Source organism: Mchenga conophoros, linkage group LG16, assembly GCF_057382185.1.
Source record: "Mchenga conophoros isolate Kocher_MC1m ecotype Shallow Benthic linkage group LG16, M_conophoros_male_GT1.1, whole genome shotgun sequence".
Lineage (NCBI taxonomy): Eukaryota > Metazoa > Chordata > Actinopteri > Cichliformes > Cichlidae > Mchenga > Mchenga conophoros.
The window spans coordinates 22,057,584-22,075,798 of NC_140541.1; the positions used below are offsets into that span (position 1 = coordinate 22,057,584).

At 41.3% G+C, this 18,215-nt stretch overlaps 1 protein-coding gene across 1 annotated transcript in view; it reads left to right on the forward strand.

Moving 5' to 3' along the window:
- Positions 1–276: 276 nt before the first annotated feature.
- The window catches only part of hs6st3b (heparan sulfate 6-O-sulfotransferase 3b), a 92,275-nt gene continuing 74,336 nt past the window's right edge, over positions 277–18,215 (forward strand). The window contains exon 1 of the mRNA XM_085248783.1: positions 277–1,355. Coding sequence (XP_085104909.1) covers positions 808–1,355 — 548 coding nt within the window. The 5' untranslated portion in view covers positions 277–807. The remainder of the gene's footprint in view (positions 1,356–18,215) is intronic.

Below are 18,215 nucleotides of genomic sequence, written 5' to 3' on the forward strand. Positions count from 1 at the left end.
AGATAGATAGATAGATAGATAGATAGATAGATAGATAGATAGATAGATAGATAGATAGGTTGGAAGGTCTTTGTATTTAAATGTGAATAAATCTCAGTATTGTCTCCGTTCAATATCCGTGTGGGCTTCTGGCTTCGCACTGTGTTAAACAAGATTATGGGATGGACGGGATGGACGGGATGGGATGAGGAGCTTTCCCAGCCCAACCGCGACGAGAGCATAACGCCTATTTGTCGGCTCGGATGCAGCAGCATCCTCTCAAACGCACTGCTTCACTACAGTCAGTTCTGTCTCAACCCGTAAAGGATGCCGTACCCTGCCGGAGCATTCATGCAGCCCAACAAGAAGCCGTGCGACATTTCTGCAGAAATAAGTATGAAGATGCACTGAACCACACTGTGATTTACACTGCATGGGACCAGCACTAGAAAGAAAGAGGGAGTCAAACTAAAAACTCTCTCATCCGACTGCTTCGTTTTCAACTTGATACCGAGGCATGGGAGTCGTCGGCTTGGATGCAGCTCCACACCGGCTTCAGAAGTTGGACAGGCAGAGATTTAATTGCCATGACTCTTGAATACGGACAGGACTTCCAACGCAGTGCAGACGGCGTGCAGTATTTTAGAGTCCTTAAGGTGGACTTCTCATTTTGTCTGAGTGTCTTTGGAGAGTGTTATCTGATCAACGTGTTGCATTTAAAATATAGGCATCTTTAATCTGTCTGAGGCATGGAGGAACATTGATCTCCGAAGTGTCCACAGGTGCTCCTTATTATTCACAGTAACGGAATGAAGACACTATCTTGATATGATGGATGATAGATCCAGTAAGCTCATTTTAGTTCCTATTTTAGCTGTCCTTTTTGTTATGATAGGTTATCAGTACATATGTCCCGCTGGCAGTAATTCATGCCACTTTAAGACTGAGGAGAAATTTAGAGGGGTGAGTCTACTTTCAACCCCTTATCAGGACAGCGATGATTTCTACAGAGATCAAGACCTGGAGGATGACAGCCCTCCGAAACTATCGTCGAAATTCAACTTCACTGAAAGAGACCTTGACAGACACGTGGAGTTCAACATCAAAGGGGACGACGTGATAGTGTTTTTGCACATCCAGAAGACCGGGGGGACGACTTTCGGGAGGCACTTGGTGAGGAATATTCGCTTGGAGCAGCCGTGCGACTGCAAGCCAGGGCAGAAGAAATGCACGTGCCACCGACCGGGGAAAGAAGAGTCCTGGCTCTTCTCCCGGTTCTCTACGGGCTGGAGCTGCGGACTGCATGCAGACTGGACCGAGCTTACGAACTGTGTCCCTGTCATTATGGATAAGAAGGAGGCCCGGAGGAATAAAAGGTAACGCGTGAGAGTCTCTTACAGAAATGCACCCAGTCCCCACAACCCTGGGGGATGCAAAACAATAATGCCCAATTAAACCATGTGACCATAAAACCCTTAATGAATTCAAAATGTAAGTTTAGCCTTTAAGGAAAATGCACTGCCTCTCTTGAGTGGAGAAGTAAGCGGGGATGGAATGGGCACAGGATGGGATGGGTAGGTCTACTCATTGCTATTTCCCTGGAGGGCTTATACAGTTGTCACATTAGGTACAGTATAGTGTACATGAACTTTTTAGGCATCCCCTGTAAGAGGTGAGACTGGAGATAGCTTCTGTAGCTCACTGTAACAACATTCATATACTGTTTTTAAACCTCTAAAATATAAATCTACTGCAAACAGTTAACAGTTAATTGTGCTTAATTGTGCTTAACACCTATCCAAATAACTACTAATATAACTGCTAATATAATTCAAATAAATCTCCAGTGATACAACCTCCTGAAAATGAACACAGAATTCTATAAAAGCCACTCTGAATCATTCTTTGCCCAACTTTTGTCCTTGAGGTGTTGATGAAGTTGTAAAAAGCTCATGCTCGAGTGCAACTCCTACATCAGGAGCTACTCACAATTCTCTGTGCACCCTTGGCCTTTATGTCTTGCGTTGATGAGTCCCTCTGAGGTGTTTTTTTTTTCTTTGTTGTTGTTGTTGGCACGCAAAAGCAGTGCGCCACTCCCGTACCACATGAAGTCTCCTCATTTGAAGCCATCTTTACTTCATGACTGAGTTCAAATTTTTCCAGGATGTTTGTTTATTTGTTTGTTTGTTTGTTTGGTTCTGTGATGTCACCTCACAGGAAATGCGGAGAAGACCTGCTTCATTCAAAACCCATTATCCGTCAGCGTGTTGTGTGGTAATTACAGTTAAAAAGACATTTGCAAATGCTTCTACTAATGTACAGTCTTGTACAATTACTAAAAGTGGGTGTACTGCAATGAAGCATCCAGTGGATGAGCAATGCGTGTTTGAGTGTTTTCGCTTAGCAAAGTGGATATGTGTATATTTCCGTGCAGCTTCCAGAGTCACTGATTCTTTTAAAAAACTGCAGTAGAAGATACTCGTGCAAGTACTACAAACCGAAGGTGTACTGGCCAAATGTCTTGTTACATTTTTTATTTTTTTAAACTGCAGATAATTTCCTTTTCTGGTTCATATATATATATATATATATATATATATATATATATATATATATATATATATATATATATATATATATATTACACTGAAGTACTTGAGCGCATGATTTATTTCTGCTGTGCCAAGTGTTTTCTTTACTCAGGGAAGTGCTCACTAGATGCGACAGCTCTTCATTTCACAGCTGCAGCATCCATTCTGCTCTTACAGTCCTCTCATGCCTTGTTCCTCAGTGCGCTCCCGCAGCATCTATTCTGAGATTATTCTGCCACGACGACCGAGACTGTTGGCAGACACATTATGTTAGACCACCTCACTAACCAGCCACTGCATAAGGCACATTTATGTGCCATTTGAAAGAGATGACTAACAGCGTTATGCAAATTTTATCCTCATAATTAATTTGTGTATGAGAAATGCCTTAAATTATAATATCATAAATGGTATAAGGTCAAAGTAAAAAAAAAAATCACCCTTGCCCAGCAAAACATGCCATTTGTAATAAAGAAAATACTATAATCCACTTAGAAAAATGTTTAGTCCACCTAAGGGCACGCCGGAGGAATGCCAATACTATATCACTGCCAAATTCTGATGGTACGGCCTTGTTTTGTGATGGGAGCCTCTGAGATTGAGTGGCTGTCTGAGATTGAGTCCTGAGTATACGACTTGCCGGCTCCTGAGGTGGCAGTAAGGGGAGGCCGGGGAAGGAGGGCTGTGATGGCACTGCCTGCGTGGCATGGTGTGGCCTTTTCAGCCAGGCGGTGCGTGCTGCATGGCGAGCCAGCCGTACGGCCCAGGAAAGGTCAGGCGTGTCAGACTGGATCAGCGTGTCCTGCGGTGTAGCTCCTCTGGAGAGTGCTGTCAGTCAGGGGAGAAGCGGAGCAGGCAGGCGGCCTCTCTTCAGGGACTTTTTGGAGAAACATACTTCTAAGTGCTGTCCTCTTAAGTTGCTTTGTGGAGAGCATCACAGTATTACCTTGTCTGCTGCATGAATTTGGCTGGCTGAGCAGGTTGTTTTTCCTCTCAGGCGATTTCAGAGTTCTCTGCTGAGGACTGCTGTTGGAATTATTTCTGATTGGTACATGTTCATTATCTAACTCTCCAGTCAGGAGTAACTCATGCAGATGTATTCAGTGTGACACTGGGCCGCAAAACAAGGTGCTGATTTTGAAAATGTATTTAACGCTAATGCGCCAAGAACTGACTGAGTAAATGATGTCTTCAGAAGCCTGTGTAATAAAAGGTTAGTATTAGAGAAATATCTGATGTTCTTCTCTACTGAAATTGAAGCGAGCTCAGTGTGATATTCTACCACCAGGTGCAGCTGAACATCTGTCACAGAGATAAATAAACAACAGCAGAACTTTATTGTTGGTCTGAGGCAAATAAACTTGATTATAAAACTCTCAAATGAATCAGCGTGTCAGTCAGTAAATGTATGTAACAATAATCTGATTTGTTCTGTGTATGAGAAGATAACCGTAAAATGAAAAAAAAAATCCTATAATAAAATGACTTAATTTGATGTTTACGATGTTAATGCTAAGCACTTGCCATAGTTTGCAGAGTGTATCCACTCTGAGTGAATCCACATAATCTCTAAGATCTCTCAACCAAAACCCGGATCATGCATTATCTTTCAAACCAACACTAAAAGACTTGCACTGAAAAGTTTATCAGCTATTTAAAATGTGGGGGTGGGATCTTGTCATTTTCCCCTCACATTCTTCTTTATATCATTAATTTTTCACAGCACCACCACAACAGCAAATATAAAAGCCTATACTTCATTAGTGTTTGACACGCACTCGAGCGCTGACGTGATAAAACAGATGTTCTGGTGATGCTTTTGCACTAGAATTCATCAGGGTCACCCTCCTGTTGCATAACGTTCACAATGTCAGCATCTCTCACAGTCTACAGGGCAGATCGGATGCTTCGGCAGAATTAAGGCTTTGCTTGGCTCTCGCTATTTCGGCATTTGGTATTTTAGTGACATTTAATGGTCAAGTCTTTGAATTAGGGCTAAGCTAATTTGAACTTTATGATACCTTGTCCTTTTATTGTATCGAAGCAATATTTCGCTTTAGTTGAACTTTTGTGATGCTGGTCTCATATGAGTTCAAGCACAGCCAACCCATTATGTGCGAGTTTCACAGATATTAATAATCATTTTTACTGTCTGGAAGTTTGGTTTCGTTTTGAATTCATATTAAGTCGTTGCTGAATTTTGGTTCAGACTGTCACAAACAGCTGGGAGTAAATTTCCTTTTCAATCAGTGATTGATTCTTGTATTAATTAAGTACCATTTTACATCATTATTGTCAGATAGATGTACACAGCAGCTGCCAAAGCACAAGGTCAAGAATATCACAATAAATATGTGAAAATTTTAATTAATTGCACAGCAAGAACAAGACACCACATTTCCCAGCTGTCATTAGCAGTGTTATATATGTGGATTAAAAACTACCTTTCATCCAGGGAAGTGTGCTCTAGAAGTAAGTGACAAGCTGATACTAAGTAAAGCAATTTGATAAATACATAAAAAGCCACAAAATAGGCAAATCTTTATAAAGGTTATTAATAAGATTTTGGTTAAACCATTCGGTTCTCTTTTCAGTTTCTTTGCTATTCATAATATAACCCTTCTTTAGAGCTGCTGGTGTGCAGATCAATCTGCTGTCACTTCCCTGAGGCCTGCTTCTGCAGCACAAATCCATTAAAACTGGGATGCGTGTCTCATTTGAACCATTATTATTTGATATTCTTTGTTATAACTTATTAAGACACTGCACAGATGCACTCACTGTTAATGTAAATGACTCATCCTTTTGCATAAGCAACATTTCCACCTTCTAGTTTTTCTCCAGCTTCTGTCTGTTTGTGTTTGCAGTATAGCCACATTTCCTTAAAACCTTCATTTTGTGCATATTTGTGCAGCCCATAAGCATCCACGTGGAGATGGAAGGATATTGAGAGCACTTTTTGGACAGCCCCCCCGGTTTCACTTTATCTTATTTCCTCCCTCCTTTTTTGCTGTTGCCTCGTGATAATATCACGCATATGCTGATGTTGCACTTTTTATCAATTATACAATCTTCATTAGCAGCTTTCTTGTTGCGTATGCATAATGAACGCTCAGTTCAGCAGTACAAAGAGACCAGCGTCAAAACACAGCACGGCACAGACCCTCGTCGATGCTCTGATTGAATGAAACGTTGAAAGAGAGCGAGAGAGAGACATGTGCCTATTTAGCAATGTCCTCTACTGTGATTCTGAAAATCGATTTCTAGATCACGGCATCCTCAAGTTTTTCATGTTATGTGGACTGTGTTCAAAGTTGAGCGTATTGTGTGTTGGCCTAAAAAGGCAGAGATAACAAAGGATTTGAAACTTGAGCAAAATGATAGCACTGTTTGGTTTTGGGTCTTTTTAATCATCTTTTATTGTAGATTATCACCTTGAAAATGTGGATATATCCTAGTTGTGGAGTTACACATTATGTATCTTTGTGTTACTGTAAATGCACTATGCAATATAAATTGTTCTATTGGAAGCTGAAGGAAAATATCCTTTATATTATGAGGTCATTGGTATTAATTTAATGATTACTTTAGCTTAAAGTTTGACAAGCAATAAGGTGAAGCAGCTACCAGAATAATTCTTTATTCATCAGTAACATGGTGCCACTTTATTAGCAGATGAAGCTACTTTATCCCTGTTTCCCAGAACTGTGAAAGTTCCTGCCAAAAGCATATTTTTTGCCCACCAGTCTTCAAAATAACATATTCACATTCCCTTCATTTCTACAGCAGTCCAGCAGGAGCAGTAACCAGTGTTATTCCTTACTCACCCGAATGACATGCCCGAATCCTTGGCTGAATAACACCCCACATCATATTTTATTCATAATAAGTGATGCAGAGAGGGCTGCAATTACTGTGTGGTCGTTACCACTTACAGCTCTGATCAGTGAACCGTGCATGTCTCACTCTGTCTGCTACCTGCGTATGACATCTACCAATGTTAGGCATATTCCTGAATCAGCATGTGGGAGGGTAGTCATTAACAGCCTGACCTAAATGAACTTGAATGCAGTGAGCAGCTGTATTTTACATGTTGTCATCTGCGTTCCCGCTTTTGTGTTTACAAAAATAGCTTGTCAGTTTGACTTCATCCAAGTCATGTTGTAGTTTGTTTTTTTCATTTCAAGAGGATCGAGGTCGTATTGACCTTGAAAACAGCAGCACGTAAAACAAATGGCTCCTCTTTCCTTTTTTTTTTGATATTCATTAGAAGGAGCTGCCATTTTTCTTCTTTGTCTGACCAATGCGCTGTTAGGCTATGTGAGAATAAAAAGAATAGCATTCATTTGAAACTTTTGTTAAATACATAACATATCGTAACAACAAATAGAGCATTTCTCTTGTTGCTCTCTATGAACTCAGACTTTCTGAGCTTAGTGGAGAAGGGAAAGTGCAGACTCGCAGGGTAATGGATGCCCTCTGGGCACAGATGAACCTGAATGAGGAAAGTTGAGCAGATTTACAGTTCCGGTCGTATCTTTGGATGTAGGAGGGAAAGTGCTCATCAAAATGATGGGATGTTTAGTATGTGTGAAGCTGAGAGTGCCCTTGCAGGCTTTGGACTTCCAGGGTGCGCAGATTGCTTTTCCTGTGTCATTAATTTGAGTCGTCATTGCTGGCAGGCCTGATCCAGTTGGTTTGATAATTAAGCATCACCTCTACAGAGGGTACAACAGCATATGTCAAGCAATTGTTCACCAGTGTGACAAATAAAATTCAAATTGGACTATGTAGGGGAAAAATATGAGTGGGGAAACAAAGAATCGTTTGTGCAGCAGCTTTTTTAGTCGCTTTCGAGGGTAGATGACATTTTTGAGAGGCGGAACCATTCAAAAGCTTGACCAGAAACACATTTTTATTCAAATTTCAGAATGTGCCATTGCTTTCATATCAACTATTTTATCAGATTAATCAGACTGGCGTGCTTGTGTTATATCATTTTATTTTTGAATTGCTTTGTCACTACTCATTGCCATCACGGACGAATTAATTGGACAGAGCACACAACCAATCTGGACGGAAACCTGACTCGCCACACAGCTAACACCTGGACAAGGTGTGGTATCTCCTGGTTGTTGGACCTCGTCTGGATTGGGGGTTTCCTGTTTGGTCAAGCCTTTGAAGTGTAAGTGGAACTGCCATAGCAACTACCCATCTGGGGAGGCAAAAAGTCAGAGTAATAAGAACTTTTAGCAAAACAAAAACAAACAAACACAAAGGGCGTGTAGAGGGTTGGATGCAAGGGACAGGGTGAGATGGAGACAGATATTCTACAGCAGCGGTCCCCAACCCCTAGGTGACGGGCCGATACCGGTCCGTGAGTCGTTTGTTACCGGACCGCAAGAGTTGAGGCTCGGCTGTGAAATTTATGGCTTTCAGGCTTTTTATTGGTTTTAGGGTTTTTTTTTTTTTGTTTTTTTTATCGTTTTTATCATTAACTCGGTTTCCCTGGGTCTTTTCCCGTCTGATATGAATAAATCTTCTTTTTTTTTGGTACTGGTACTGATTTTATTTTGTTGTATTTATCCGCGACACCTTAAAAGCTGGTCCGTGAACATATTGTGGCGCAAAAAAGGTTGGGGGCCGCTGTTCTGCTGTCATGATCCCTAAAGGGAGCAGCCAAAAGAAGAAGCAAGACAAAAAATAAATACAACAAAAAACAACTGACATTCACTTAAGGCTTCAATCTTGAAAGGGGTCACAGTCAAATAGCATGACTGTGAAACAGAACCTGCCTCCCTATTAGTGTGACTGACGCATAACATATGGTGTATTTCAAGAGATTGTGCATCAACCATTGTGGCCTGATACGTAACAAACTGTTGCACCATTGCTTAGTGCATGTCAATTAAGTGATTACATTCAAAACAATGGCCCTTATAAACCCTTGCAATATTAGCATTTGGGGATGGGGGGTGTGCTGTTATGGATATTTGTCATTGTCCCTTAGCCTGATCTGTTCGAGATGTGGCTTAGTGGGTTTTTCTGCTCTAAGAGCCACTCTAAGTAATGAAAACTGCTCAGTTTGCCAGGATAGGTTTTCGGATTCTCTGGTGCCGCTGTCAAATACTTGCTGGTCTGGCAAATATGAATCTGCAGTCCTCTGATTCAGCTCCTATAGTGTGATTAATAGTTAGCTTGGTGTCAAGTGAATGGCTAAGAGCCTCCAGTCTTCTGGAAGCTGGTTTGCAAAATTTGGTTAGATTCAAATCCCCTAAACTTTCTTGTTTTATCATGTCCCGCAGTGCAGCACAGTCACTTTCACAGTGTCTCCATTTATAACATTCGCTCTTTTCATAATTTAATCCAAGCCATCACATACATGAATACCCTGCTTTATCTCTAAACTTTGTTCAACCGTGATCTCTCAGTGCTGTCACGGAGCCAGACTTTTACTTACCGGTCAGCTTTTGATCAGAGTGAGAACACCTGCTCGACTGAGGTAAAAAGAAAAGGAGCAAAGCGCCTCACGCTGATCTGTATAAATGTAGTCATCAGTGTGATGAAAATGAGTCAGCTGGTGCAGTGATTCAAAGATTCTGTGTTTAACGTCCCCATGAGGCCTATTTCGTGGCTGAGCCGCTGAAAATGCTTCTATTATCAAAGGGGCAATTAACTTTGGCTCTGTTTCCCTCTAATTGAGAAAAGAACATTCTAGTTCTGTACTACAAACAGTCCATAAAAAGTAATTGTGCAAAACTAAAAGAATTTCCCCATAAATTCTTTATTATTTGCTGATCGGGAGCAGCCGGGAGCAACCCGATCAGCACGCTCATGAATATTGCTTTAATGACGCTCGTTGTTCCTTTGTAACAGCGTCTCAGCTTTTTGTGCTGTAGTTAAAAAAAATAAATCTGGCTTTAGCCTCTTTTAACCAGTTTAGCAATTTTGAAATGCAAGACCCAACATGACTGAATGCACGAAGCTGTTTAAGCTTAATTTGTAGCTTTGGTTCATATAAACAGATCAAGTAGATCGGATATGCTTTGACACAAAGCATATCCGATCTCTTCTTTGTTTGTGTGTGTGTGTGTGTTGTTCATACTTATGCCTGGACTTGACGTAAATGACATCAAACATTGACTTGTAAAATGCCACAAAAGGTGCCCGGCTGTGTTATTTCTCAACCAATGAAAAGCCCGTGCCAGGAATAACAGCCTCTGGAGTTGATTTATTATAACAACCAGGAGAAAGGTTATCTGTCCTTATCTGGGGCACGATGGTGACAGGCAAGTTATACAGTGGGGAGGCTAGCTAAAACTGGCTGCCTCGCACAGCTCCCCAATTTGGATTCAGAGATTGACGGAGCACCTGGCACACTTAAGAGTGTAAGTGCAGGTGGAGTCACCTTCACAGACTAATCTCCTGTCACAGAGGAGGACGACATTCTCGCTGTTTTGATGCTGTAATAGTTAGTGCCGCCTGGCAATGTGGTGAAATGAATAAAACTTTAGCTCTGCACTTCAGGACTGCCTCACGGGACGTATGTATGCAATGAAACGGTAATCCATAAAATATGTAGAGCTGATAAAATCTTTACTGCTGGTCTCCTCTGCATCTTCCCCATCCTGTGGCATCAGCCAGACTTGTGAGAGAGATCTGAATAATCTCACTGAACAGATTGCAGTCCAGATTGCCTCTTAAATTTCTGCATTTATAAATAGGCGCGTTCCTTTTTTTATTTTTGCTAAATCGTTATAGATACTTGATTAGCAGCATCTCAGTTTTATTGATGTGGCATACAGAAAATCTAGTCTAAACAATTTTCCCCTGTGCAACTCCCCATGCATAGCTTTTCCCCATCTATTTAACATTCTCTATATTTTTTTTAATGAGTGTGAAGGCAGAAAGCATCTAAAGCTGTTGTATATCGTTGTCTGTTATGGTGAATGAAAAATAGTTTATTTCCCACTGGAAAAGGATTTCCTCCTTTAGATCAATCTCTATTCACTCCCACCTACAATATTGCAATATAAATTGGGTCCCAGGCCACAGTATAATAAGTATGGATTGAAAATGTGCCCTAACAGTACAGGACTAGAGAGGAGACTAACATCTTGCAGCATCACAGTGCTGGTGTGGAACAAATAGCATTATGTCCCAGCACGTGTTGTGATACAGCACATCAACCTCATCATAGGAATCTGATGTCCCTCAATGTGAGCCAGTTCTCTCGAGGCGCCAGATGAATGGCTACAAAACAGAGCTTTAAATCCCTCCCTCAAATCCAGGGATCAGTTAACTTCCCATCAATCCCTGTTCTGCGACGGAGAGTGGACTTTGCTTCATTCATCATTCCGTGTAAGCCTCCCCTCCTATGTTTGGAATCTGAGGTGTTAATTTCGTTTACTCTCTCGCGCTCCGAGTGCGGCGAGAGGAAATTGTTCTAACGCTGGTGGCATTTGCTTCACTTGTAATACCGGGCGTGCCTGCGAATCACGAGAAATTATGGAGGGAAGAAAAGTATTAAGTGCCTCCGAGTGTCTCCTTTTGAACAGCGCGCATGAATTATCAGGAAATGGCTCTTTTCCTCACAATGTCACCAGTTTCAAGAATGGGTATAAGCTCGCACATATTACAGCCAAACTACAGAAATTAACATTCAGTTTTCACACACCTGCTAAAGACAATATAATGAGGAAGCCAATTTGGATGTTTTGAGAGCTTTCAGCACCAGCATGCTTTGCTGTTGCTGGGCTGTTTCGGGTCTGGCAGTGCAATGCGGGGTGCCAACATGACTAATGGGTCTAATGTGGAACCTCTATCGACTTGCACAAAAATACTCAGGGATTGATTTGACTGCTTATGCCACTGCTATAATCTCCCTTCCAATGATACCGTTTCACAGCTATTTGTACTACTTTGTGCTGCCTTCTTCTTTTTTTTCTTCTTCTTATGACACGAGAATATATGCTGCTTAGTTCAGAAACCATATGTGGCATCGGATTACATTGTTGCCTTTGCATGACAATAATGGATGTGGCTATATGCAGGTAACAAAATGTTTTGACTGTGCATTTACACCCACTCTACAAGCGTCTTGAACTCTGGTAGAGGCATAAAAAAAAGGTTGTGGAAGGACTGGAGGGTGTCCAAACAGTGGGAAAGGGGTGGGATCTACTGTGGACAGCTCAGCAGCCCATTAACACAGGGAGACAGGCAATTATTCATGCTCACATTTACACAATTTTGGAATCACCAATTAACCTGCATGTCTTTGGAATGTGGGAGGAAGCTGGTGCATCTGGTAAAAACATGCACCACCCTGCCATCCATCTGCATCATGATTCTCATCACTTTCATTCTTATCAAAGCATTGAGCGAGCCTCGTTTGATTTTCAGCGTGTTCCAGCATCGGCGGGTCTACAAAGTTAAGAGAGAAGCGGCATTATTTTATGTTACATTTAAAGGCAGCCTTGTAATTTTCTAACCTGTCAAACGCCCACTGTGATGTCTTAGAAGGATTTGTGGGTGTGTGGTCACTTTAGTGTTTCACAGAACTTCTTTACAAACTCAGCACCAAGAGAATGAAATAATGTCTATTGGTACAGACACATTATAACACTGGTTAGCTCAAATTTCTTACCTGGGATTGTTGTAGACAAGCATACCTTTTTAACTCTTTCTACATAAAGACAATGTCTTAAGATATCCCCTGTACCCTTTGTGACCAATTTTGACACCTCAGTATAAATCAGTACAGACGTGGTTTGATGACCATTAGAAAAGTTTCTGTTTTTTTCCAAAGGTAGATGCATACTTGGAGACCACCCTCACTACCTTCTGATGCACATTCAGTCATGTAGTTCTACAAACAACTCAGTTCAGAAAAGCACTTCACGAGCTATCCCCAGTAGGTTTTCAAGGGGTAAAAAGTTAAAACCCAGTTGCGAGAAAATAATCACCACAGCAACCGTAAACACATGTGCTCACCCCGTGTGTATTGACTGCTTTTTGAGGTCTGCTCTCCTGAAGCGAGCAGAGCTATAAGCAGCTATTCCAAGACATGGCCTTTCCATGTAGATGATTGATTCAGGTACAGTGAGGAAGGAGAGGAGGGCTCAGGCTTTGGGCTGTGTCCGTTAATCATACTGTATTACCACACAGGAGGCATTTATCACCAAACACCAAAGGCTTCAGTCCATGGGGAACACTGAAACCAATCTCATCGCTTACATGCAATCCATCTAGGTCCACAAAAAACAGCAATGTTGAGCGCTACCACATTTATTTTCTCTGTAAGAGGAGAAGGATATTCTAAAGAAAAAGCAAGAAACCTAAAAAAAAAAAAAAACCCTGAAGAAAAGTAGGGCTTTTGAGAGACTTTGGAATTTTTTTTAAAAAACCTGTGTGGTGTTGTTGTCACAGCAGGATGTGCAAGCATCAACCTTGGCCCCTGGGCGTTCTGAGTAGAACTACAGCTTTAATGTTTCAGGTACCAGTAAGATGATGAAATAGGAGTTTGGAAAGTCGGAGAGTACATTTTTTAATCCTTTGTCACTATGATCACTAATTATTTTCTCATCATTTGATTACTACTTTGTATTTGTCATTCTTCCCTGTTTATAATAGCATTGAAGGCAGCTGTATTTTTATTTATTTTTTCTCACAGAGCTGTTGTTTGTGTGAACTCAGCCTTGACTGAGTGAAGCTCATGGACCCATGGGTCTCACAGCCAAAGCCATGTGGTGTATTTGGAGTTCATTCTCTTATCCTATTGGCTCCTAGTCAAAATCTACCTTTTCCAGCAAATTTTCAGTTTATAATCAACAAAATGTGTTGCCAATCCAGTTTTCTAGAAACTGCCCCACATGTACAATGCTTCCAGACAAAACTGCACTTATGTTCGACAATTGTTTTCTTGTTGTTGTTTTTGTCTATAGAAAGGAGAACGATCCACAATTTCTCTCAACTCTGTCTGGAATTCATAAATTGCCTTTGTGTTTCATCATCTGCCAGTGATTACCAATGCAGCCAACATTGTTATTGGCTAACAGTTAGAACGATGGAGTAGAATAACAAAAATAGACTGGCTAGGTTAAAGCTTTGCTCTCAGGTATAAACAACTGACTTTGCAATTTATTCCACAATGTTCAGAAATGATAGTTCAAGACTAGAGTGTCCGGCTAAACTCTTATGTATAGTTTTGGTTTGAGCATGCAGCCCTGTACTAAAGCTTCAGGCCACCACAGATTTATTTTTATTTTGCTTCAAAATAGCAAGGCTTGTCATTTTGTAATTTGTCAAGCGGTCTTGGGCAATAGTTCTGAAGGTTTTCAGAAGATCTCTGAAAGTTTTTCTTTGAAAGCTTTTTCTTTCAGTTGATCCATCTAATGCAGGGGTCTCAAACTCCAGGCCTTGAGGGCCGGTGTCCTGCAGGTTTTAGATCTCACCCTGGGTCAACACACCTGAATCAAATGATTTGTTCATTAACAGGCCTCTGGAGAACTTCAAGACATGTTGAGGAGGTAACTTAGCCATTTAAATCAGCTGTGTTGGATCAAGGACACATCTAAAACCTGCAGGACAGCGGCCCTCGAGGCCTGGAGTTCGAGACCCCTGATCTAATGTTTACTGAAGCCTCATCAGAAATCATCTCACTGGAAGTGTGGCCATCAAGAAGCCATTGAGGAGGAAAAAGCTGTGGTATTCCACATTACACAGGAACTGGACTGTAAATTGGTGGTAACGGGTATTATGGAGTGATAAATTTCAAATAGATATTTCAGGTTCAAATGCTAATTAATATGATGTCTGGAGCATCAACAGCCATCTATAAAGCACGGTGGAGGCACTGTCATAGTTTGCGGCTGCATTTCAGCTAGTGGTGTTGGGGATTCTGTCAGGATTGTTGGATTATGAAAGCAGAGAGGTGCTCCACCATGCAATACCAACAAGAAAATGTCTGATTGGCAAGCTTCTCATTGACTTTATTTTTCAGTGTGACATCGATCACACTGCCAATGCAATAAAAGCATACCTGGATAGAAAAACATACAAAGGACCACTATCAGTCTTGGATTGATTTCCCCAGAACCCAGGCCCATTATTGAAGCAGTGTGGGATTATCTTGAGAATAGAATAGAACAAAAGGCAGCCAACAGCCACAGGAGAGCTTTGAATGTCTTTCAAGAATGCCAGAAAACCTCCTAGTTCCGATTTTCCTGGAAAAACATTTAAAAAATGAGGTGGCTTGAGACTGTTTCACATTACTGTATATTAATGGGTTGTTATCAGTAATTATATATAAAAATAAGCTTTGAATCATATTCTGATAGCGAGGGTCTCCAAAGCCGATGTAAAGAATAAAACTCTTATAAGGTGCTCTGGTTTCTCTGGTGTTTTTTTGTAGTGTACTTCAGTTTAGCATTTATTGGCTAGTTTGCATGGCTGAACTTATACATCGCATGCATTAGTGTGTAAATAAGTTTCCCCCAAAAGCATTTTATCTGAAGAAAGCATGTAATTTGTTCACCATCACAGCTTAGTTAAGTACTGTGAAGCAAAAATGAAACTGTGACTCGAACCACCCCCACCACGGTGCCAGATAATATTCTCCCTGATTACTGGCCTCCAGGATCCTCGTGTACAGACTGCACTCACACCCTCTAACATCTAACATTAGCCGCACTAATGGTTTTCACAGTGGGGGGGAGGGGTTGTGTTTAAAGGCTGTGAAATAATGTGTCTCTGTATGGCAGGACTCTCCTTTTGTCCTGAGTGAAAGCTCAAGTAAAAAGCTTATTACACACCAAAGGCTACAATTACTGAGGAGATGTTAAGCCTTCGGTTGAGACACATTTTGTAATATCAAAATTTCTGGAATATAATAGCAATGTAAGAGATTTGAAAAAAAAAAAGAGCCTTTGTTCCACCCTTTTTAGGAGCATTTCAGTCTGCACAGGTTGATGCTGACTTACAATACAGCTTCACTGACAAGACTTTTTAGTGACTCTTGAGTTTTGCAGCTTTTTCCCACTGAATGGACCTAAAAGAAAGTTAATGTATTTTCTCCACAGCCTGCCAGCCTCTCTCCAATCTGTTGATCATGAAAAGCTGCATCGTAGTAAACAAGTTTGCCCACAGGGAATCTTACCATGAAGATGTCAGTCTGACATTTACATATAAATGCAAAGTGCGAGTAGGTGAGGTTACACTTCTGACTCTGGCTGTAATTGTTTAAAAGCAAAGTCTCAGACCCGCGTTCTCTGAGGGCCCTTTGCACCATTGCTTGATAAATATAGCAAGCAGATGCCTGTTTACACACGCACCTCTGATGAGCAGCTGTTTTTTGCCACGTTAACAAGACAACGTCTAAGCCAAAGCAGCCTTGCTGTTTTTAATTAACTGACCACACTTGCAATCACAGTGATGTCTTCTGTCTGGTGCAAGTACATCAAAGTCAAACATGTTCCCAGCAGTCTGCATTTGAGGTGAAGTTTTTGCTTTCTTTCATTTTTTTTGCTCGTCTGAGAGCTAAATGGAAATGTGCTGTGAAGCTTTTTAATGTCAACATGTGGAAGCTTCAGCTCAGTGGAACACTGGCAGACACACACACACATACACACATCCAATCGCACTCCTCCCCCAGTCTTTACAAGAGTGACAGGTCATCCAGAAATTTATATTCATGGCTGGAAATGGAAATGGAACAACCAAGAGGGGGTGTCCTGCTGTGCTACCACCAGTTACTGAGGTGCACTGGAGGGGAGAGAGTGACATTTAACAGCGTGAAGATGAGGGGCCTCCGACCAGCTTGCAGCAGATGCACTGGTACATATAGAAACAGTACAGATGGTCTTTAAAGTGAGGCGGTGCAAGCTGAGAGGAATGGTTCCCAGAGCTGAGGGAGTTATTTCATGTAGCCACCACCTTGCCGCAGTCAAGGGAGACAAACAGGAAAATCAATACTCCCACTCAGGACAGTTCACTACAAGGGCCTCCCTCAGCAGGCCTGTCTGTCAGAATCAGTCCCTCAAGTGGTCTGGGATGTGAACTGCTGACAAGGTAGGTGTCAGAGCACACTGATCACACTCTTACAGCGCGACTGAAGTCTTATTCAGCACCGTGGACAGCTCCAGAAAGACAGCGACAAACCCCAGCAAATTGGTCCCAAGCTTATCAACCCTTTGTCATATTAACATCATTGTCATTGCCTGGCACTAACATCAAATCATCAGATACCTAATATACATATTAAATTCTTATATTGTTTAAATGAAGTTAGCGGCTTAATTCACTTTTTCTGTTTTAATTATAGCTACGTTCTTTAGATGAAGAATTTCAACCAATATTAATGATATCATCAATTAGAAATACTGACTGTATATAACGGCAATAGCCACCACGATGCCCAGAATCCTCATGCTGAATGTTTTTGCCACAGCCCGTCTATGTTTTGTGCATTCTGCATATTGCACGATTGCATTTCTCTTTGTATTTAAAAATGTTTACCTCGAAGTAAACGGAGAAAGTGGTGCTGAAAAGAAACATCAACATCAAAGCTGATATAAGAAATGAAAAGAAGAAACAAGATCAACTGTCTGTGAGAATGAAACAGGTGAAGGACAAGAAGCGGCCGTCTGTCAGCATAAATCGGACAAAGAAACTGCAGTGGAAAAAAAAAATCTATATTCTCCATGATCTGTGTGTTAGTGTCGAGAAATTAGGCCATAAGTACTATCTTTAAAGAAAGTTTAGATAAGACAGAAAAACACAAATAATAATAATAATAATAATGGAAACAAGTATTTTCGTCATCATAAATCAAAGTAAACATTTTGTCCTGCACATCTTTTTAGGTACATCCATCCATTTTAATAATATCCCTTTAAAATAGGGAGTAGAAGACAGAGTAGCAGTCACATTTATCCACAGTATCTGCAGAAAGAGTGTGAGAATAGGAAGGGGGGGGGGGGGGGGGCAGTGAGTCCTGCCAATGGTAATGAAGCTACCACTACAAATGGGCTAGTCATTCATGATTAACCGGCGTGTCATGCCTGAAGTAATTGCCTTAATTAGCTATTGAACAGGTTTCAGGGTTAATGGGACAACAGGTTGGCAGTGAACCTGATTTACTGTTGGAAGTTAATGATTTTACTCTCATCTTCCACTCATTCCTCAAAATGATTTGATTAACAGTAAGGGAGAACCAGATCCCCTTGTTTGTTAATACAAAATCAATTTCATGGCTGGCTGAGCTATCTCTGACAGTGTTTTTGTTAGGCGAGCAAGGTCTTCAGTCAGCCACTGGAGACAGGACAAACATAGGCAGGCCGGTAGAAGAGCGCAGACGGTAAATCTGCCAGTCCTATTGCAGTGCAGTACTGGTGGTTGGGAGCTGGCAGCTTTCCCATTCTGCCCACAAATGCACCTCCACTAAGCTTTTCTGTCATGACTACCAGCCAATCCAGTGTGTTTTCCCTAAGACTGTGTCAGAGGAATAAGCCTATGAGAGTAATTGGGAAGCAGGTACCGTAAAGTCTCCCCTGTGAGGCAGGATCAGTGTGTTTAGAAGTGTGCTTTGTGTGGAATGCCAGAGGGTCGAACGTGTAAAGATATTGTCCTCCAATCCTCATACGCCAA